The 23,553-nt window shown below is 41.9% G+C and overlaps 1 protein-coding gene across 2 annotated transcripts in view; it reads right to left on the bottom strand.

The window, feature by feature from the left end:
- The window catches only part of ascc3 (activating signal cointegrator 1 complex subunit 3), a 175,459-nt gene that overhangs the window by 31,615 nt on the left and 120,291 nt on the right, over positions 1-23,553 (bottom strand). For both annotated transcript variants that reach the window (XM_061673583.1, XM_061673584.1), the window contains exons 28-34: positions 23,020-23,165; positions 18,131-18,251; positions 14,722-14,864; positions 7,837-7,974; positions 4,434-4,554; positions 3,936-4,068; positions 3,446-3,571 (exon numbers count right to left, since the gene is read on the bottom strand). In XM_061673583.1, the coding sequence (XP_061529567.1) occupies positions 3,446-3,571; positions 3,936-4,068; positions 4,434-4,554; positions 7,837-7,974; positions 14,722-14,864; positions 18,131-18,251; positions 23,020-23,165 (928 nt within the window). The remainder of the gene's footprint in view (positions 1-3,445; positions 3,572-3,935; positions 4,069-4,433; positions 4,555-7,836; positions 7,975-14,721; positions 14,865-18,130; positions 18,252-23,019; positions 23,166-23,553) is intronic.

Below are 23,553 nucleotides of genomic sequence, written 5' to 3'. Positions count from 1 at the left end.
AATATTGGCCCCTGATCTCCAGTGAAGGGAATTCGGAATGCTTCAGCATACCAAGAGATTTTGGACAGTCAAGCAGTTTGGGTATTACCCCTTCCTGTTCCAACATGTCTGTGCACCAGTGCACAAGGCAAGGTCCATAAAGACATGGATGAAAAAATTTGGTATGGATGAACTTGTACACAGTCCTGCCCTCAACCTAAGATAACACCTTTGAGTTGATTTTGAGTGGACAATGAGCCAGACCTTCTCGTCCACAAACATGCTCCTGGAAGAATGGGCAACAATTCCCATAAACTCCCTATGAAACCTTGTTGAAAGCCTTCCCGCAAGAGTTGCTGTTAAAGCTGCAAAGGGGAGACAAACATCATATTAAACCATATGGATTTAGAATGGGATATCATTTAAAATCATATGTGAGTCAAGGCAGGTGAGCAAATACTTTTGGCAATGTAGTGTATATTGATGTATGGTGATTCAAAGGCTGTGTTTTGCACATGTACACACATGGACAAAATTGTTGGTAAAAGAAAAACCAACAGTGGTCACAGAAATAACTTGAATCTGACAAATTAACCAAAGAAAATCATGGTGATAAGTAATCAATGAAAATCAGACACTGCTTTGGAATTGAGCAACGACCAAGCAATCATCTGTTGTCTGAACTGACACGCGCGCACACACACACACAAATGCACTGAGGTAACTAGGCAGAAGAACAGAAGAAAGATGACGTCCCCAGTCCACTGGAGGGGCTTTCAAACCCTTCCTCGGGGGTTCAGCATCAGTTGTCATAATTGTGATAAAAATGCGTGTTAAAATATGTGTTGATGATCTCACAAAAGGTGACGTTACGACGGGCTTCTGTGATTGCACGAACTAGCCACCACCTCGGCTAATGTCACTTCCAGTGGCATGAATGTTTGTGTTTCTCTGTGCCCTTCGTGCAGCAAGCTGTCACAATCGTTCCAATCGTCATGTTTGCGCACCTCATCATCTCTCTTAAGTTCGTTGACTGATCCACAGGCTCTGAACCCAAGCATGCGTGCAGAAACAGGTTCCTCTCTCCCTTATGTTGGTGTGACCACAACACAAGATTCCAAGGGTTGTAAATTCCCTGAAGATTCGGACAGGGGCCCTTTATTTGGACCAGTTCACATTCGTCCAGCAGTGAAATCTCACTGCTTCGCAACGAATGACACCCTATGTGGCTTACTGTCAATCTATATCTGTTCCCTGGACTCGGGTGGCAGCCTTGGCTGTATCGCTTTGCACTTATGATTGGCGCTGTGTTTCTTGTCCTATATTTCATGTCCTGTTGCCTGGTCCCTTTGGTGAAGTCTCTAGCATGGTTGGCACGGCATTTGTCCACTATTCACAGGTGACCTCTGATGACCCACTGACAACGTGCCCCGCTATTTTCCTGGCCTTTCTTCTCAATGACCTCCTATTCCTCAGTCTAACTTCATTGCATGACTGACTTACAAACCCGCCGATTTTCTTCGACCTAAGGTGTGAATTTCTAGATAATTATGAGGCTGTTTTGTAAATACATGTGATACGGTGATATCGTTTGGATTGCTCCATGCTCGTTTAGAAATCTTTGGTTACTTAGGGATTAGTAATGTTGAGTAATTTTCCTTTCATATGTGATTAATAGTTGATTGTGTCATATTATCAAAAGGGGGGATCCTGAGTTGGAAAATGTATATTTCATATATACCAAATATTTGGTCTATTAGTTTTATCGAACCTTTACACGTTTTATTTACTCCTCGTCAGCACAGTACTCGTGTGTCCTGGATTGTTTTGACTACTCCCTGTTTTTCTCTTCCGTTCTCATGCCCCTGCATGCACCTATTGCCATAAAGATAAGTTTGAGCAGCTCGACGAAGCTAATTGTGTGAGAACGATGTGGGAATGGGGGGGGGGGGTATATATATTGTTTCTCTGTCTCTCTCACTTTTGTATAACAAAGGTGTTTCTTAGCTTGCTTCATTCAGTAAGGGGTAACAACTCACACGGGAACTGGGAAGAACTTTTTTTTTTTTTATTAGCCAGGCTGTTACAGCGCGCTGGCGTATCTAGTTTTCTATTCACATCTGTGGCATGGGTACTCACGGGTCTGTGTTTGTCTGTGTCGATATGGAGGAACACGAGCAGGAGCGTGTCAACGAAAAAGCCAATAAATCGCCACCCGTGCTTTTAGCTAAAATAACTTGTTGACAGTAATGAATGTTTCATGGTGCATGCAGAACCTTCCGTGATTGCTCAGAAAACAAGCTAATTTGCTGTCCAAATTCAAGACACACACACACACACACACACACATCAGGTTTGTTATGTCGTTAAAATACATTATGAGATTACCTGCTGTATATTATTAACATGTCAGCAATGCTTTGGGTAGACCACGTTAGTTTGTTACAATGCTAGCTTGTTGAAGAACCAAACGGCACTAAAAACAGCCATAATGTGCTCATTTTCAACTAATTTCATTCTTTTCCTCCCATAATGTTTCGCAGTGGGCATATAAATGTGTTTGAAACCTAGCCGTTTTATTTTTTCACTATTTATGTTGTGAATAACTATTTCAATAGTACATATAAATGCTTGTCTTTTCATTTAAGATGATCTTATTTCTTTGTTTTGTCCATTGTTTCCCCCCCCCAGGGGAAGCATGCCAATTATCGGGTGAAAGAAGAAGATCTTACTATATGTATTTTATTATTGGGTTGGAAAATGTACTTTTTTTTGTACATATATAAGTGTAATTTTACTTCAATAAAACATGCTTCTTGGGGATATGTGCCATGCTGTAATCTCTCTCTCTCTCTCACTCACATGGACGCAAACACACACACAATCAATAGGTCTGTTCAGCAAACAGCTGCTTCATTCAGTCATTTAAGTGAATAAAGCAAATCATGTTTCTTTCGGGCTCAATGCATGTGTTGGTGGTTTCCGGGCACTTCAAAATTTAAATGGTGGCAGGTGTGTGTGGAGTCCCATATTATTATTTTTTATTTTATTTGATGTTCATGCTCCGATTTAAAAGATAAAAATAAAAATCTGAAGTAGTTTTTCTCAAGGAGTACTTTCTTATTCTAACTCTAGTAAATATTTGGAGGACTACTTTTGACTTTACTTGAGTCATGTCATTCTAAAGTAAAAGTCCAATATTTGGCTACTCTACCGACCGCTGCGTATGATTCATGTTTTCTCAAAACCACAGAACTACTCAAGACCATAAAAGGAGTAAGAAAATCCTGTGCACACATACTTTTGGCAGAATAAATCTACTCAAGCCACTTAGTTTACAAGAATACAAAAGGGCTGAAACGTTGGAATTCAACAATGAAAAACCTTTACGATTTGGAAAGATTCTTTCAGTTTTACGTGGAATCGAAGCTACTACTGGAGCAAATGATATGTGAAACAACCTAACCTGGGGTTCATCACCAGTCGTCTGAAAAAGTAAGTCCAGGTGATGTAGTCCATTGCATCTTGCTTGGAAGAGATGGTCCCTGCAGCTATCTCTGCATTCAGATGGTCTGACAGCACGCTGAGGAGGCTAAGGATACAACAATCACTCAAGCTCTCCATTTGACCAAAAGAATAAATCATTTGAAGAATATGTGAATGAAAATGAAGGCCTTATAATGTGTTGCATATCAAATGTTTGCCTCAAATTCCCCACCCCAGGTCAAAACTCCAGATATGTTGCTTTATATGTGACATTTATTTAATTGGAAACTATAATGCTTTCCCACATCCATTTCCATAACATTAAAATGTCCATTTAACATGGAAAACGTTATCAGGTCAAATCATACTTTCAGACTCTTTTCTTGAATTGTTGGAGGGAATGCCAATCCAGTCCAGTAGTACAGTGATTGCCTACATTTTATGGCATCGGAATCCCTTCTCGCACTGACCTGGACTCAACAGGGAAAGGCTCATAGAGAAATTTCTTGTAGAAATCTTTTTTGATGTCATGGACAAGAATAACTGCTTTGCCCTGGTCATCAAACTGTGGTCGACCTGCTCGCCCCATCATCTGCAAAACATCTACAGAGATACATTGATGAATAGGTCTATATTTCAATTCCATATACACCATATTATGGTTGCTTGTTCCAAATAGCAATTGCCTAGTTCACTCTCTTGTCTGTAAGGCCCTAATACTCCCCAATAGATGTCAGTATATTCAAAAAAAAAAAAAAAAAAAGATCACCAGTCTAATGCAATTTTGCTTAACATGATACAACATTTTTTGTTCTAAATTACACGACGACACTTGGTGTCTCAACGGTTTACATGAAGCACAATCTACATACTCACTTTTTTATCGTGGCATGTCATTACCCATTTTCTTTTACTTCAATGGACCTGAACTTTATGCAAGGATGACAAACTTCCCAAGGAATTTATACCTGTAATGGGGTAGTCAACATATCGTCTGGTTTTTCCATCATAGTATTCAGTTCCTTTGACAACCACCAGATGAGCAGGGAAGTTGACTCCCCAAGCCAGAGTGCTTGTGGCAATCAAAACCTGAGAATACAGACAGCTGAGATCAGTTGACCATTGCTCAATCACGACATTTATCTCAGAAAATAAATATACTCCCCTCAGAAAGTATTGGAAAAGTGAGGGACAATTCATTTGTTTTGGTAGACTGACATTTGGGTTTGATATCAAAAGATAAATATGAAATGATCAATATTTCCAGGTATTTACATTTGGAATGGCTCCACAAAAAAATGGCACCTTTGGTTGGAATCTACCTTTTTGTTTCCTGTGACCCAAAGTATTGAGGTATGTGACTGACAGGTGTGTGTGTGTGTGTGTGGCTGTCCAGGTGTGTCGTATCAGATTGCCGATTCGAAACAACCAATAGCACTGAATGTCTTCACTCAAATGTACTCAAACACTTGTTAAAGGCACCTCCAACAACCTCCAGAGGGCAGGAGTGAAGGTATCATAATCTACTGTTCACACAAGTCAAGAGCAAAAGTAGCGAGGTTACATGAGAAGTTGCAAATCACACAGCAAGAAGAACAGGACAGCCGGGCTGGAATAGGGGTCAAGTGCAACCAATTTCCACATTCAGCAAAACGGGATGAAGCACTTCCCGGCTCAAGTCACTAGCGGGGGTCTATGGCAGGAGACCAAATCATAGCACCTGGAGAAATATTGAATGCGTAAAATGTCATTTCTTTTACACAAGATTTCTTAAAACTCATTCACTGCCAGCCTTCCCAGTTAACATGGATATTTGACTTCTAAAGCCATCAATGGCTTATACGATGTTATACGATGTATACGATGTTTCGGCTTTGTTTGTGTTTTATATACAGCATACTGTATATTCATTTTTTAAAAAATATATACATGTCCTAAACCTTTGTACGAACACACCAGCGATAAAGAACACAATATTCTAGAAAGCTCTGGTTCAAACCATCATGTAATCAGCACGTAGTTATCACTGCACAGACAGGAAATCCGCTACCCTGTTTTTTTGGTTTGGTCGCGTGATGTTCCACACAACCCGCATTTGCAGGTACAATTCTGGGACAGCATTTTATGAACTGATCACATGAAGAATAGCCTTTATCAAAATGAGGGAAAGGCTAATGTATGGAGAAAGAAAGAAGCTCATTTGTGAAACTCAGTGGATGTCCTGGCCTGGACTTACTAACACATGACGGCAGCAGAAACAGGAATATATACAGTAAGTAAATAATGACCAAAAAACACTCAGAACAACAAATGGAAGAAGCATCAAATTTTAAACTGGCCATGTCAATCTGTAGACTGTTGAACAGTGGTTCTCAAAGTTTTTACACCAAGCAACACCTAAAGAATACTTAGCATAGAAGGCTCAAGTGTTCATCAAACACAAGGCAGAGGTTTTTATTCCTATAAAGTACATTCATTGTTGTTATAAGGAGCCTTCCATCTTAACAATGGGGAGGCACGTTGTGAGCTTAACATCGCTGTCGAAGGAAGAGCCCAGACCTTCGTGTCTCGACATCAATCTGGATAGGTCATTCACATTCCGCCAAGACCTGGAATCATTGCGCAAAAATGTAGGGGTCATATGCCGAGAAGTGGGATCTGAATGGAGTCCTGGTGCCACAAAATTATCTACAGGTACCCTGGCCTCAGTCCGCTCCGCTGCCAGATACTGCACCCGTTTGGTGTGGCAGTACTCACACTCCCCTCATTGACAGTCCTATTAATAAGGCTTTGTGCATAGTGACTGATGGACAACTTGTTTTGTCTGGTAGGCATCCAACCATCTGAGCTCCGCCGCAAAAGGGCCACACGGCCTCTGGCTTGCTGCACACAAGAGCCTGAACAATTGCTTCACGACAGGCCCGTCTTCACCTGCGACAACTTAAATCGAGACACCCATTCGTGCCTGCCGCACTGGAACGCCGCAATGACTTTGCCGAGTCCAGCACCAGTGCAGCACGTTGGGCAGACTGCAAATGACTCAGACAACAAACTCAACAATGTAGAAACAGCGTATGGCTCCTACAGCGGCCTGTGAGTGTGGCGCAGAGTAACAAACAGCTGACCGACGTTATAACATCGTGCCCCCTTTACCATCTTACAAATGGGGCACATGGTCTGGCTGCAGTTGATGAATACTGTGGAACCATCACTCCCACGTGTAGAAGCAGCAGCCCCTGTAACCTAATTCAGTTTGAACATAATGATTCAAATAAAAGGCACTACATACAAAAGTTTCATACAACTGATCGAAATAAATGCTGAAACACAAACACTTCCGAAGGAAGACAATGTACTTCAAAATTAAATATTATGAACTTAAAAAGCACTGTACTGGATAAAAAAAAATAAAGTCACTGTAACATTATTTACAGAGTGAAAATTGTTTCTTTTGCATACCAGAAGAGGGAGCCCGTGCTGCTCTAAAGCCATGCATTTTACCTGCTAAAAAGTCCTGCCGCAGGAGCAGTTCTACACCGCAGTCATTGATTGAATCAGTCCTGTGTTCATCAATCACAGTCTGGGTTGGTGCTGCCACAAAAAAGGACACACTCCGACTGCAACGGACAATCAAGACCGCCGAAAAAAATCGTCGGTACTGTCATGATTAAGCAAATATTTCAGTGAAACAAGTATTTCAGCTAACACGGTTTGCAATAAGTATGCATGGCTTCAAATGATTTCGGCCATTCATATAAACGGGTCCGAGCATGGTTGGAACGGGTGGAGGAACGTGTCAGATGTGTTATGTGTCAGAAGAGTCTCTGCTAGGACGAAGGGCAAAGTTTATAAGACAGTGGGGAGGCCAGCCATGATGGACGGATTAGAGACGGCGGCTCTGAAGAGACGACAGGAAGGAGAGCTAGAGGTGGCGGAAATGAAGATTGAAGATGATTCTGATTTTCAGCGTTTTATCAGATCCAGATGTAAGTACCTGAAATGGAATCTAAAATATTCATCAATTGTATCACATTCATATTTATGTCAAACCCAAATGCTTTCAGTCTACAGTGAAGATAAAAAGCAAAAATATTCTGCCCATATTTTGTGGGTGGGAATGTATTCTGCTGTCTTTTCCGTAGTAGTACTTGCATACATTCAATTTCCACTTTCCCAGTTTGATGATTGTTCTTGTTCTTATTACCAGTGATACCAATGTGTAATTGTGTCTTGAAGCTTTATATATATTTTTTCTTATTATTACGTCTAAATATGGCCTCAATTATCTATCCTTCAGCCAATCTTTTCGAGCAACTAACTACATTACACAGAATTTTCACGTCAAGCTTGGTGCATGTAGCAAGATTATACCTGGATTTTGCAATTGACAAACAGTTCCTCCACAGTTTTTCTGTCTCGCTCATGCAGGCCAGCGTGATGCATCCCGATTCCAAATGCCAAAGTTAGCTTCAAGTTAGAATCCCGTACTGTGGCAATGATGTCCTCAATCTACAGATAGACCAAAGGAAAGTCACAAAGTCAGACTTAAGTCTATTTTGGTGTCTTTAATTAACCCGAGATAAGGTTGGTCTAATTGAAAGTCAACCGTCAACTTTGCCTTCAATGTACTTGCCCAGAATAAAGAACAGAGGTGAAATGAAAAACAAAACAGGGTCCGAAATAACCGGTATAGCATCGCTAAAAGCGCCGTAAAATGAGGTCTTTAGCGATCCATTCCTCAATTTCCATTGCTACAATACGCAATGCATATTTCTAAAGTTTATATTAAGTGCAACCTTTTTCTGAGTGGTCAGCAGCTCTCAAAACAAAGATCGAACCGTTTAATTCTCGTAATTGGAAGAGAAGACCGTCGACTGATAACCTGAATGAAAACTGTGTGGCTGGCAGAGGTAAAGAGCGAGGCGATTGCTGAGCAGAGCTGTCACATGTCAGTATTTTGTGATGAAAATCACCTGAATGCTGACCCGTTCCGGCCATAATACGGAGTATACATTTCCTAAATGAATTGGAGGAAATAAACACTACATTGTATAAAAAATAAATAAATAAATAAAATAAAATGGCAAGTCCACATTGAACAGTCACCCAATCTCCCTGCTTTCCGGGTACCACCACCGGTGAACGCTGGGTGCATCCCATTTTATTACGCCTCCTAGCGACCGAACCTCAGAGGCAAAACGTCTGTTTGCGCCCGGTGTCAACGCATTATAAGTCACAAATCTTTACCTCCATGGCACCATGGCGTTATCACCAAGGGAGGACGAGGGGGAAGAACATTAACTCGCGAGGTACCCATCTGTCCTTTTCCCCGTCGTTCATCTCCCATGCTTTGCGTATACGCATCCTGCTTCCTTCACAGCTCCCCGGACAATCGGAAACCCCAGACTCATGAGCAATATGCAGGGTTGCTACAATAGGATTTCTGCTTTCCCACAAGACAAAAATGATTTCTATACAAAATATGCCTCCACATATGGAGTGAAGTGTTTTAAAATTGAGGGCAGAAAAGCATAAAATTCGACAGTGATTTAGTACTGAGTAGAACCTATATTCAAATTACTGCCTAAAATAGCATTTTGAAAAATTGATCCACAAATCTCAGCAATTGCTATACAAACATTTTTTTGGAAGGCAATAAATGCTATACAAATATTTTGGAGTATTTCGGACCCTGCAAAATTAAGGCTTGCTTATGTACAGTGAACTTGGAAAGTTTTCACAGTGCTTCACTATTATCACATTTTATATTATTATTATTCCAAAATGTAACACGTTTCCCCCCTCAAAAATCCTATCCCCAGCACACGTAAAACGTTTTTTTTTTGCACATTTATTAAAAATAAAAAATAATAAATCACAGCCATTTGCGAAAATCATTAAGTTCATTTTTTCCACATTAATGTACACACATCACCCCATATTGACAGAAGAAAAACGGAATTGTTGGAATATCTGCACATTTATTAAAAAAGACAACCTGAAATACGGCGGCACGGTGGCCGACTGGTTAGAGCGTCAGCCTCACAGTTCTGAGGACCCGGGTTCAATCCCCGGCCCAGACTGTGTGGAGTTTGCATGTTCTCCCCGCGCCTGCGTGGGTTTTCTCCGGGCACTCCGGTTTCCTCCCACATCCCAAAAACATGCGTAAATTGGAGACTCTAAATTGCCCGTCGGTGTGACTGTGAGTGCGAATGGTTGTCTGTTTGTATGTGCCCTGCGATTGGCTGGCAACCAATTCAGGGTGTACTCCGCCTCCTGCCCGATGACAGCTGGGATAGGCTCCAGCACGCCCGCGACCCTAGTGAGGAGAAGCGGCTCAGAAAATGGACGGATGGATGGAACCTGAAATACCACACAGCCATAAGTATTCAGACCATTTGCTCAGTATTTAGGAGAAGCACCCTTTGGAGCTAATACAACCATGTGTGTTTTTGGGAATGATGCACACACCTGGATTTGGGGGTCATCTGCCATTCCTCCTTGCAGATCCTCTCCAGTTCTGTCAGGTTGGATGGAGAATGTTGGTGGGCAGCCATTTTCAGGTCTTTCCAGAGATGCTCAATTGGGTTTAAGTCAGGGCTCTGGCTCGGCCATTCAAAAACAGTCACGAAGTTGTTCTGAAGCCACTCCTTCGTTATTTTAGCTGTGTGCTTAGGGTCATTGTCTTTTTTGAAGGTGAACCTTCGGCCCAGTCTGAGGTTCTGAGCAGTCTGGAGAAGGTTTTCGTCCAGTATATAAGGATATCCCTGTACTTGACCGCATTCATCTTTCCTTTGATTGCATCCCGTCATCCTGTCCCTGCAGCTGAAAAACAATCCTACAGCATGATGCTGCCACCACCATGCTTCACTGTTGGGACTCTATTGGACAGGTGATGTGCAGGGCCTGGTTTTCTCCGCACATGCCACTTAGAATTAAGGCCAACAATTTCCATCTTGGTCTCAACAGACCAGAGAATCTTATTTCTCACGATGTTGGAGTCCTTCAGGTGTTTTTTAGCAAACTCCAAGCGGCTTTCATGTGTCTTGCACTTCCGTCGGGCCAGTCTGCCATAAAGCTCAAACTGGTGGAGGGCTGGAGTGATGGTTGACTTTCTCGAACTTTCTCCCATCTCCCGACTGCATCTCTGGAGCTCAGCCACAGTAATCTTTGGGTGCTTCTTTGCCTCTCTGACCAAGGCTCTTCTCCCCAATTGCTCAGTTTGGCCGGACGGCCAGCTCCAGGAAGAGTTCTGATCGTCCCAAACGTCTTCCATTTTAGGATAATGGAGGCCACTGTGCTCTTAGAAACTTTAAGTGCAGCAGAAATATTTTTGTAACCTGATCTGTGCCTTGCCACAATTCTGTCTCTGAGCTCTTCAGGCAGTTCCTTTGACCACATGATTCTCATTTGCTCTGACATGCACTGTGAGCTGTAAGGTCTTATGTAGACAGGGGTGTGGCTTTCCTAATCAAGTCCAATCAGTATCATCAAACACAGCTGGACTCCAATGAAGGTGTAGAACCATTTTAAGGATGATCAGAAGAAATGGACAGCACCATAGTTAAATATATGTCACAGCAAAGGGTCTGAATACTTACGGCTGTGTGATATTTAGGTTCTCTTTTTTAATAAATTCGCAACAATTTCAAGTTACATTTTTTTCTGTCAATATGGGGTGCTGTGTGTACATTAATGAGGAAAAAAAATGAACGTAAATGATTTTAACAAATGGCTGCAATATAACAAAGAGTGGAAGATGTAAGGGAATCTGAATACTTTCCGTCCCGCTGTACATTGTTTCTGTATGCATGCATTCTCTGTAGTATATAGTGGTAACGATATCGACAGTGCTTCTGGAATGTATTCGCAGCTTATTTTTTTTCCACTTTTTGCTACAGCCTTATTCCAAAATGTTTTTGGGTTTTTAAACCTTCCGTAACCACTGTATTTACTGTATGTGGTTTCACCGTTATGTGGTTTCACCTCTTTGTCTACATTGTTGGGACATTTACAAGGTCTGGCATTGGGCCACTTCTCAAATCTTTGTACACATGGACTGTTGTTAACTAAACATATACAGTGACACCAGAGAGTATTCACACCCCTTCACTTTTTCCACATTTTGCTATGTTACAGACTTTTCTAAAGCTGATTTGAGTATAGTTTTCTTTTTTTTTTTATTAAAAAAAACAAAACATTTTCAGACAGTTAAACATGTTTAACTGTCATGTTAAACATGCATTTTCCCCAATTCATCTCTGCAGATCTTCTCAAGGTCAGTCAGGTTGGATGGTCAGTGTCGATGGACAGCCATTTGTCAGTTTTTCTAGAGATGTTTGATTGGATTCAAGTTCGGGGCTCTGGCTGGGCCATTTAAGAACATTCACAGGCTACTCCTGAAGCCACTCATTTGTTACCTTGGCTGTGTGCTTTGGGTCATTGTCGTGTTGGAAGGTGAATCGACGCCCTAGTCTAAGGTCCATGGTGAGAGGAGAAAGGCAGGTGTGGGTATACTCATTGCCTCCCAGCTGTACATTGGGGTTCACCCCGGTGGACGAGAGGGTAGCTTCCGCCTTCGGGTGGGTGGGGGGAGGGTGTAACGGGTCCTTACTGTGCCTATGCACCAAAGAGCAGTTCAGAGTACCCACCCTTTTTGTAGTCCTTGGAGGTGGTGCCAGAGAGCGCTCGCGATGGGGACTCCATTGTTCTGCTGGGGGACTTCAATGCTCACATGGGCAATAACAGTGAGACCCGGAAGGGCGTGATTGGGAGGACCGAAATTCTGTCCATAAAAGTTATGAACAGAATCGGTGACAAAGGGCAGCCCCAACCCTCACCGGAAACGAGTCCGACTTACTGCCGGATATGCGGACCAAACTCTGACTACGGTCGTACAGGGACCGAACAGTCCGTATCAGGGAGTTCGGTACCCCATACTCCTGAAGCCCCCCCCACAGGACCACCCGAGGGACACGGTCGAACGCCTTCTCCAAGTCCATAAAACACATGTAGACTGGTTGGGCGAACTCCCATGCACCCTCGAGGACCCTGCCGAGGGTGTAGAGCTGGTCCACTGTTCCACGGTGCCAAGTATGTCCCAAAAAAACACACAAGGAATTTGTCTCCGGTAGTTGGAGCCGCTGTAGTACGACAGCAGACAGTTAATTGACAGAGAACACTTTGGAGACAGAAAGACATTGACAAAAAAAAAAAAAAAAAAGTCACTGAGCCCCCGGAAGAACTGGATTAAGTGGCTGGAGAGAAGGAAATTTGGGCGTCCTAGCTAAAGCAACTGCCCCTGCGACGCGACCTCGGATAAGCGGAAGAACCATAGGATATTTAATTAATAATTTTTTTGAAAGAAAACTCCACTCAAATCAGCTTTAGAATTAGTCTGTAACATAGCAAAATGTGGAAAACGTGAAGGGGTGTGAATATTTTCTGGTGGCACTGTATAAAACCTGGTCGGTTTGCAGGCAAACATATTTCCTGATTTCTTATTTTTTTGCATGTTTGTCACACTGAAATGTTTCCCATCATCAAACAAATTTTAATATTAGTCAAAGACAACACAAAGGAAAAATGCATTTTTTTTCATGGTTTTTATTTTTAAGGGAAAAAGAAAATCCATAGCTACATGGCCCTGTGTGGAAAAAAAGTGATTTCCCCCTAAACCTAAGCAGCAACAAGTGCAATCAAGCGTTTGCTTTAACTTGAAATAGTCTTTTACAGCGCTGCAGAGGAATTTTGGCCCACTCACCTTGGCAAAATTGTTGTAACTCAGCCACACTGGAGGGTTTTCGAGCATGAACCACCTTTTTCACAGTATCTCAATGGGATTCAGGTCAGGACTTTGACTAGGCCCCTCCAATGTCTTTATTTTGTTTTTCTTCAGCCACTCAGAGGTGGACTTGCTGGTGTGTTTTGGATCATTGTCCTGCTGCAGAACCCAAGTTCTTTTCAGCTTGAGGTCACGAAAAGATGGGCAGACATTCTCCTTCAGTAATTTTTGAGAGACAGCAGAATTCATGGCTCCATTTATCACAGTGAGTCTTTCAAGTTCTGAAGCAGCAAAACAGCCCCAGACCATGACACTACCACCACCATATTTTACTGTTGGTATGATGTTTTTCTGAAATGCGGTGTTACTTTTCCGCCAGATGTAACGGTACACACACCTTCCAAAAAGTTTAACTTTTGTCTCGTCAGACCACAGAGTATTTTCCCAAAACTCTTGGGGATCATCAAGATATCTTCTTAAAGAATTGAGACGAGGTGTAATGTTCTTTTTGTTCAGCTGTGGTTTTCGTCTTGGAACTCGGCCATTTTTTCCCAGTCTCTTTCTTATGGTGGAGTCATGAACACCGACCTTAACTGAAGCAAGTGAGGCCTGCAGTTCTTTGGATGTTGTTGTGGTGTCTTTTGTGACCTCTTGGATGAGTCATCGCTGCGCTCTTGGGGTAATTTTGGCTGGCCGGCCATTCCTGGGAAGGTTCACCACTGTTCTCTGTTTTCGTCTTTTGTGGATAATGGCTCTCATTGTGGTTTTCTGGAGTCCCAAAGATTTAGAAATGGCTTTATAACCTTTTCCAAATTGATAGAAAGTAATTGATATCTTTCTTTCTAGTTCCTGAATTTCGTTAAATCTCGGCATGATGTCTCGCTTTTGAGGATCTTTTGGTCTACTTCACTTTGTCTGGCCGGTCGTAATTACGTAAGTGATTTACTGATTAAGAACAGGTGTGGCAGCATCAGGCCTGGGTGTGGCTTCAGAAACTGAACTCGGGTATGATGAACCAGAGTTGTGTTCTCACAGGGGAGTGGGGGGGCAATCAGTTTTTCACACTGAGCCATGTAGGTTTGGATTTTTTTCTCTCCCTTAATAATAAAAGGCATTTAAAAAAGGCATTTTGTGTTTCCTTGTGTTGTCTTTGACTAATATTCCAATTTGTTTGATGATGGCAAACATTTAAGTGTGACAAACGTGCAAACAAAAAAGAAATCAGGAAGGGGGTGGGGGTGAACACTTTTTCACACCACTGTACACTGTAAATATTTAAACTCAAATGAATGTACTAAATAACTTGTATGACTTCACCTGCCAGAAGAATGAACGCATTGCCATTTTTATTGTACCATGAATACAACCTATGGCAGATCCAATGCATGTGCCTTTTGAGTTGCTGCACTTGAACAACCCATGTATGCATGAGCTGTGAACTAAAATATCTGCTCGTTGGTATTAGACAGTACTTCTCTCTCGTCCTGATGCAGCCACTGTTTGGGGTTGTCTTCTGTCGCCAGGTATGCAATGAGGTCCAGGGCTGTCAGTCGGGTTTGACGTCGGGATGAGACAAAGATCAGCACTGGCTTAGATGGAGAATGACTACATATTGCTGTGAAGATAAGTACACCAAGGATGTTAAAGTAGATACTTATTTGCTTTTTAAATGAAATTAGGAAAAAAAAAATAGGCTTTTGCATTTGTTCTAGTCTAAAAAAAAAAACATTCAAAGTCCAAATACATTGAGTGAGTGGATTGTTATCGTGACATTGTTTTATTTTATATCATCATCAATATTATTACTATTAAAGTCAAAAAAGAAATCTCAATGTATGTTATGAACTAGACAATGCAATTTCTGTAGAAATGACATGTGGATGCTGAAAAACTAAAGCTGACCTGAAATGCTGTGGAATTCATGTCGAAATGTAGTGTGAGACTTGGAATGGTTTCATTTGGTCAAGAAATTAGGACGGAGAAGTTCAATACAGTGGTGCTATGAGATACAAGTGACCCTACTTTTTTCGAGATGCAAGTTGTCGATTGGCCGAGTTTTTGGTGTGACTTGCGAGCCCAAACTTGCGAAACAACTGCTGTATGGCAGCAGGGGGCTCGACTCACTTGACAACAAGCACCTATTTGGCTGATATAATTGGCAAATATTCTTCAAAAAAAAGAGGGTTCAGGGTGTAAATTGCCACGACCAGTTGGAGGTTACTTTAAAACAAAGAGAATGACACGTTGTGGATTTGAAACAACCACAGCCTCCAACCACATGATGGAAAGCACCACAGCCACACGGGTTAAAAATTAACATCACACAAAAACAAACGACATTAAAGCCAGCCAGGAATAACATTATTAAAGAAGAACTGAAGGTCATTTAGGGTACAAAAGTGACTGTGTGTATGTACACAATGTTTTTTTGACGACGTACAACAAAGACTTTTGGCGACGTAACCGCTTGCTGACACGAAGGAGCAGAGAAGGCGGGGGCTGAGGGGGTGTGTGGAGGGGAGGGCAAGGAGCGAGAGGCAGGCAGAGGGTGGGGGAGAAAAGAGAAAGAGAGTGAGGCGCATTTAAAGATACAGGCATGCAAATGAAACGTGTGCGCCTTTTGGCTTGATAATTCATAAGTTGATAGCTTTGAATTCTCTTCTATTATGTTTTTATGACGATATTTTAATGGACTGGAACGGATGAATTTGATTTCCAACTATGTTTTGAGATACGAGTGTTTCGAGGTCAGCACATTGTCATGAAACAAATGCACCTCGTATCTCAAGGCACCACTGTACGTAAAAATCTCTCAATTTGGGAAATCAAGACATTCATTTTCTGAACTGCTTATCCTCACTAGGTACGCGGGTGTGCTGGTGGCCATCTCAGCCGACTTCGGGTGAGAGGCGGGGTACACCCTGAACTGGTCACCAGCCAATCGCAGAATTTGGGGAATGGGAATGAGCTGAATAGTTTGAAGCCAGTGTGAATAGGTCACAATATTGAGAAAGAGGAAGGAATTTTGTCAAATATCTCCTAATTTGGAATATGATTTTGAAAATTTAGAGAGCTTTGGAAAGGTGAGGTTTAAAGATGTCTTCAATGAGCTGACAATTTTGAAGATGGAATGGTTTGAATCACTCAAGAAATATGGGAGGAGGAGTGAATCATGTGAAAAATGTCTTAATTTTGAATTATATTTTGAATAGTTGGTAAATTGCGGCACTGTGAGCGAGCGGTTAGCGCATCTGCCTCACGGTTCAAATCCAGCCTCGCCTCAGTGGATTTCGCGTGTTCTCCCCGTGGCTTCCCACATCCCCAAAACATTCATGACTGAAGACTCTCAATTGCCCATAGGTATGAATGTGAATGGTTGTTTATTTGTATGTGTCCTGCGATTGGCTGGCGACCAGTCCAGGTGTTACCCCGCCTCTCGTCCAGAGTCCAGCACGCCCGCGACCCTAGTGAGGATAAGCGGTATGGAAAATGGATGGATGGATATTTGGTCAATTTTGGAAATGGGAACGGTCCTGTAGATCTCTTGAATGAACAGACTATTTACAATTTGGAATAGGTTGAATCTGTCAGGTATTGTGAAATGTCTCTTAATTTGAAGTTTTGGTTTTAAAATTTGGGGAATGGGAACACTTCCAAGATGTACTGAATGAGCGGAACATTTCGAAGTTGGAATGGTTCGAATAGGTCAAGAAATGGGCAAGGGTGAGAGAGTAATATTAAATGTCTTTTTATTTGGAAATTCATTTTGAAAATTTGGCGAATTTGGGGAAAAGGAACAGATCCCAAGATATTCCAATTAAGCCTGCGATTGACTGGCGACCAGTTCAGGGTGTACCTCGCCTCTCGCCCGAATAAAGCTGGGATAGGCTCCAGCACGCCCGCGACTCGAGTGAGGATAAGTGGTACAGAAAATGGATGGATGGATTCCGAAGAAGCTCAACATTTTGAAGTTGGAATGGTTTGAATCAGCACAGAAATGTGGAAGGTGAATATTGTCGAATAAATCTTCATCGGAGAATTTTACTGTGGGAAATTTGGGAATTTGACAGTGTCGGGTCAAGAAATGTAGAAGATGAAATCAAGGTTTTTATAGTAGATGAAAACTAACAAAATAAATTGATTCCCGTAAACGAAATAAAATAAAAATGAGCATGTTTAAAAAAAAAAAAAAAAACAATCAACAGAATTAACTATAATTATTTGATCTCTTAAATCTTTGTCAATTAATTTCCTACATGAGCTTTCTGCGTTGATTAAAATGCATTTATTTCGGATAAAGGCGGCACGGTGGACGACTGCTTAGAGCGCCTGCCTCACAGTTCTGAGGACCCGGGTTCATCTGTTCGTTGTGATGCATCTAATCTAACCTTCGATTCAAAGCAGTGTTATGCACTGCACCTAATGCACTTCAAATTCTACCTGGAAAAAAATAAATCAATTAATTCGGGAATTTTATTTCAGAAGTTTAAGAATGAAATGGCCCCAAGATGTCCCAAATGAGCTGAATGTTTTGAAGTCGGAATGGTTGGATTTTATTATGAAAAATGTGGGAATTTTTGGAATGATGGAAATAGTTCTGAAGGTAATTTGAATGAGGTGGACTTTTTGAATTTGAGAATCATGGGAATTTTTTGTGTAACTGGAAATGAATGATTTTATTTTACGTGTAAAAGGTGGTATCGTGGGAAAACTGGAAATGTACGTCGTGTGAATATTTGGAATCTTTGAAATGTTGAATGATTGGAATTAGTTGCTAAATGTGAAAGTAGCTAAGTGCTGAAAAAGTGGGGGGAATAATACAGAATTTTGGTGTCGGGTAACTTGTATTCAGCATTCACACAATAAAGTGCTCAGATGTACCTTGGAAGGTGGGTTTGTTCATGGTGGCCATGCGAGGGCAGTAGTGCTGTCCCGGGAAACCATGAATGTGAACCTCCAGCGGGACAGGGCGAACAGAAGGACGGAAGTTAAACAAACCCACCTGTCAAACAAAAGACAAGAAGGGAAAAACAGAATGCATAAACTATAATGTGAGCAGCTGGCATTACAAAGCCCCATCTGGTAGTAATGTAAGGTTTCTATCACTGTCACTGAGAAGCTGAGGCACAAATGGCGACCGGACTGGTGCTATAAAGTGTGGAAGCTTTATTGTGTCGATGGATTAGATGGATGTTGTGGTGATGTACAAGGGGTCCATGCCAACAACCCTGAAATCAAAATGTGATTTAGGATGCTGTTACAAACGTGTTTCGTCCTTTTGTGTGCATTGATATATTTCAAAAGCACCAATCATGAACTGGTGAGCGACAGATCAAACGATCCAGTACAGACAGCTGAACCAAGGAGTACAAGTATAGGCAATAACTCCCTCTTGTGGCAGAACTGAAGACTAGTCTGTGACCCTATTGGCAGGTGCTTCATTAATCTAATGCAAATTTGGCAACACGAAGAAAGAAAAAACATTGTGAGATCTCAAGTAAGACTATAAACATGACATTTTGACATTTTATGTGCTAAATTCTGCAAACACTAAATATTTTTGGTGCATATTCAGTGGCAGGTGCCGAAAGTACCTGGCGGTCTGCAAAAAACGTTCAGTTTTGCACCTACGGTGCACTAAGACTACATGACTGCATTGGTTATCAATTGAAGATACTTGGGATATTACTGTTCCATGTCTCAGTTACAATACACCTTCCCGCCACTTACATATATTCTGTCTTACTTCGACTAATCTTCATTCGTCTTTTTTCCAGTGCATGCCTCCATCTTTCCAACTGTTCTTTCAGCTGCTCCCTTCTTTCACTGCAGATCACAATGTCATCTGCAAACATCATGGTCCACGGGGATTCCAGTCTCACCTCATCTGTTCGCCTATCCATCACCACTGCAAAAAGGAAGGGGCTCAGGGTTGATCCCTGATGCAGTCCCACGTCCACCTTAAATTCTTCTGTCACACCTAAAGCACACCTCACCGCTGTTCTGCTGCCCTCGTACATGTCCTGTATTATTCTAACATACTTCTCTGCCACGCCAGACTTCCGCATTCAGTACCACAGTTCCTCTGTGGGTACTCTGTCATAGGCTTTCTCTAGATCTACAAAGACACAATGTAGCTCCTTCTGACCTTCTCTGTACTTTTCCATCAACATCCTCAAGGCAAATAATGTATGTGGTACTCCTTCTAGGCATGAAACCATACTGTTGCTCGCAAATACTCACTTCTGTCCTGAGTCGAGCCTCCACTACTCTTTCCCATAACTTCATTGTGTGGCTCAACTTTATTCCTCTATAGTTGCCACAGCTCTGCACATCACCTTTAATCTTAAAAATGGGCACCAGTACACTTTTCCTCCATTCCTCAGGCACCGTCTCACGCACTAGAATTCTATTGAACAAGTTGGTCAAAAACTCCACAGCCACCTCTCCTAGATGCTTCCATACCTCCACCACAGGAATGTCATCAGGACCAACTGCCTTTCCATTTTTCATCCTCTTTAATGCCTTTCTAACTTCCCCCTTCCTCATCATTGCCACTTCCTGATCCGCCACACTTGCCTTTTCCACTCTCCCTTCTCTCATCAACTCCTCGAAGTCTTCTTTCCATCTAGCTAGCACACTGCTGGCACCAGTCAACATATTTCCATCTCTATCCTTCATCACCCTAACTTGCTGCACATCCTTCCCATCTCTATCCCTCTGTCTGGCTAGCCTGTATAGATACTTTTCTCCTTCTTTTGTGTCCAACCTGTCATATATGTCATCATATGCCTCTTGTTTGGCCTTTGCCACCTCTACCTTTGCCCTGTGTCGCATGTCAATCAATGTATTCCTTTCGCCTCTCCTCGGTCCTCTCAGTGTCCCACTTCTTCTGAGCTAACCTTTTTCCATGTATGATTTCCTGTACTGTGTGGTTCCACCACCAAGTCTCCTTCTCTCCTTTCCTGCCAGAAGATACACCAAGTACTCTCCTGCCTGCCTCTTTGATCACCTTGGCTGCTGCAGTCCAGTCTTCTGGAAGCGCCTCCTGTCCACCGAGAGCCTGTCTCAGCTCTTCTTGAAAAGCTGCACAACACTCGTCCTGTCTCAGCATCCACCACATGGTTCTCTTCTCTGCCTTTGTCTTCCTAATTTTACTCCCCACCACCAGAGTCATCTTACACACCACCATCCTTTGCTGTCTAGCCACACTCTCCCCTACCACTACCTTACAGTCGGTAACCTCCTTCAGATGACATCGTCTGCACAAGATGTAATCCACCTGCGTGCTTCTACCTCCGCTCTTGTAGGTCACCCTATGTTCGTGCCTCTTCTGGAAAAAAGTGTTCATTACAGCCATTTGCATCCTTGTTGCAATGTCTACGACCATCCAAGTTCCTTTCCTGGATGCCGTACTTACCCATCACCCCTATTACCGTCACCAACATGTCCATTACAATCTGCACCAATCACGACTCTCTCTCTGTCTGGGATGCTTAGAACGACTTCGTCTAGCACCTTCCAGAATTTCTTCTTTCACCTCGAGGTCACATCCTACCTCTGGGGTATAGCCACTAATCACATTGGACATAACACCCTCAATTTCAAGTTTCATCCTCATCACTCGATCTGATACTCTTTTCACCTCCAAGACATTCTTAACCAACTCTTCTTTTAAAATAACCCCGACTCCATCTCTCTTCCCATCTACACCATGGTAAAATTATTTAAACAGTGCCCATAGACTTCTAGCTTTACTGCCTTTCCACCTGGTCTCCTGGACACACAATATATCAACCTTTCTCCTCATCATCATGTCAACCAACTCCCGAGATTTTCCTGTCATAGTCCCAACATTCAAAGTCCCCACATTCAGTTCTAGGCTCTGTGCTTTCCTCTTCTCTTTCTGCCAAAGAACCCGCTTTCCACCTCTTCTTCTTCTTTGACTTCGACCCACAGTCGCTGAATTTCCAACGGCACCGGTGGCGGACGTTGTTAACCTGTGCCAGAACCGATCCGGTATGGAATTCTTTGGATGAACGCTCATATTTGTTTGGCAAAGTTTTAAGCCGGATGCCCTTCCTTCCTTTATCCGGGCTTTGGACCGGCCTACAGTTTGCACTGCTTTGTGCCCCCCATTGGGCTGCATTCTTTTGGCATCTTTAGTTTATTTAACATAATACACCAATCCATCAGTTTAGGTAAAAATAGGTAAAGCTATAATAGATGAATGTTTATATATATATATATATATATATATATATATATATATATATATATATATATATATATATATATATATATATATATATATATATATGGTATATACAGTGGCACTATGGAATGATGTGTGATTGGCTGAAAACAAGGAAGTGACAGATAAGAACAAACATTTCCTTCCTTGCCACCCAGTGTAGAAAGTAAGTACTGTAGTATAATGCAAGCAACCAACACAGGAGGTGTCAAATGTTCATTTTATTCTATGCTGAGGGCTGCTAAGAAAATGGATGGTCCTAATTTGGATACCCCTTATTTAAACCATGCAACCATTCTTGACCCAGCCACATAAAAGAGTAGGAATGTTTTGGAACCAGAGTTGAAATGAAGAATCAGAACCGGAATCATTCAAATTCAAATAATGCCCAACCCTATTTCGCACTGGTTGGTCTATTGCTGTTAGCACTCTGAAATCAGTCTGCCAGCCTCTCTCCTATTGGATGAGGCTTCTGAAATAACAGCGATGCCACTCTCGAGCTGAACATTTTTCAACTTCCGGTTGTATCGCAGCAAACGAGGTGACCACCTTGTGCGTCGCCCTGTCACGTGTCACAGCGTTCCGTCCTCGTACCCTTGCAACACACACAATTAATCACGTTCGTCGACGGCGACTAGGCGTTGCTAAGTGCAGTGTGAAAAGGCATTAAGGCTATATTTGAAATGTATTGTTTTTATATAACCTGTTACCTGTTTTTTTGTTTTAAATTAAAATGACGAGACGAGCAGCTTGATTTGTTCCTTGAATTGTTGCCGTTCTTGGCATCTTGTATGTGCAGGTTTATTTACACATGACAAATGTCACTGTGATGATCAAGATTTTATCTTGTTAAACTACACATGGATTTGATTTACAGTACAAATCAAGCCAGAGTACTATCAATGAAACCAATACAGTTTTACAAAACTTTTCACAGTTCAAAACCGGTCCAAATACGACATGGGCGGCAACTTTATATTGACATTGCCACCCTGTTGAATCTCACACTCCGCACATGCCAATTCCCACCACTGAGTGTGTAGATTGCTACAGATGTGTTTTTCTAGTTGAAGCTGGTTGGAAGTTTAGCTCTGAGCAACCAATCAGTGGACAGAAATGTTTTTACGTCATCGTGGGCTAGCTCACGTTCCTTGAGGACGATTTTGAAATCTGGTTAAAGAAACAATCCCGTTGTTAATATTGCTAAGGGCACATCAGCCAGCACTACCGCTTCAGAAAATCATTGGCAGATTATACTGACATAGAAAGTACTGTACATAAATGCTGAAATCTTATTGGACAAAAAAAAAATAATCAAACATACACTATGATGAGCTGATTGGAAGCACTGAGAAACACTGAAATGAAGAGAGTAGACTGCCGAGAATAAAGGTATACAATTTCCGTGCAACAAATATTCGAATTTAGGTTGGAAATCTAGGTTATTGCTTCTGATAGTATTTAGACCAGCAGACAAGGCCTTGCTGGCCCTGACCATTCACCACTAGTTTCTTACCTGTATGATTCCCAACCAGTCAGCAAGGTCTCGCGCATTAGCCAGAGCAGTGGAGAGACCGACAATTCGAACACCTTTAGAGGTGTGGGAGGAGATGAAGTTGGTCCTTGACACAATGACTTCCAACACTGGACCTCTATCTTCCCCTGTAATCACACGAAATGTTCTCCTTATATTTGAAAATTACACAGTAATGATATTAGAGTTTGGTTTAACTAACAAAATTAACATTTACAGTGCCTTGAAAAGGCGATTATGATATTATTTGGATATGTAACAGTTGTTTCAGATCATCACACCAATTTTAATATCTCACACAGATGACACCTGTAAGTAAATACAAACTGCATGAAAAAAAAAAACTTTTTTTTTTTTTTAAATATGAAAAATAAATACAAACCTATCTGACCCCATGGGAAGAAGTAATTGGCCCTTAAACCAAATAACTGGTTGCACCAACCCTGGTAACAATATGAAAAGTATTTAAAACTGGTGATGAGCCTTTTCTTTTCTCGTTTTTCTCCTCCAGTGTTA

This window comes from Phycodurus eques, chromosome 4 (genome assembly GCF_024500275.1).
Source record: "Phycodurus eques isolate BA_2022a chromosome 4, UOR_Pequ_1.1, whole genome shotgun sequence".
NCBI lineage: Eukaryota > Metazoa > Chordata > Actinopteri > Syngnathiformes > Syngnathidae > Phycodurus > Phycodurus eques.
The sequence above is the reverse complement of the archived record's forward strand: the minus strand, read 5'-3'. Positions and strand labels throughout refer to the sequence as shown.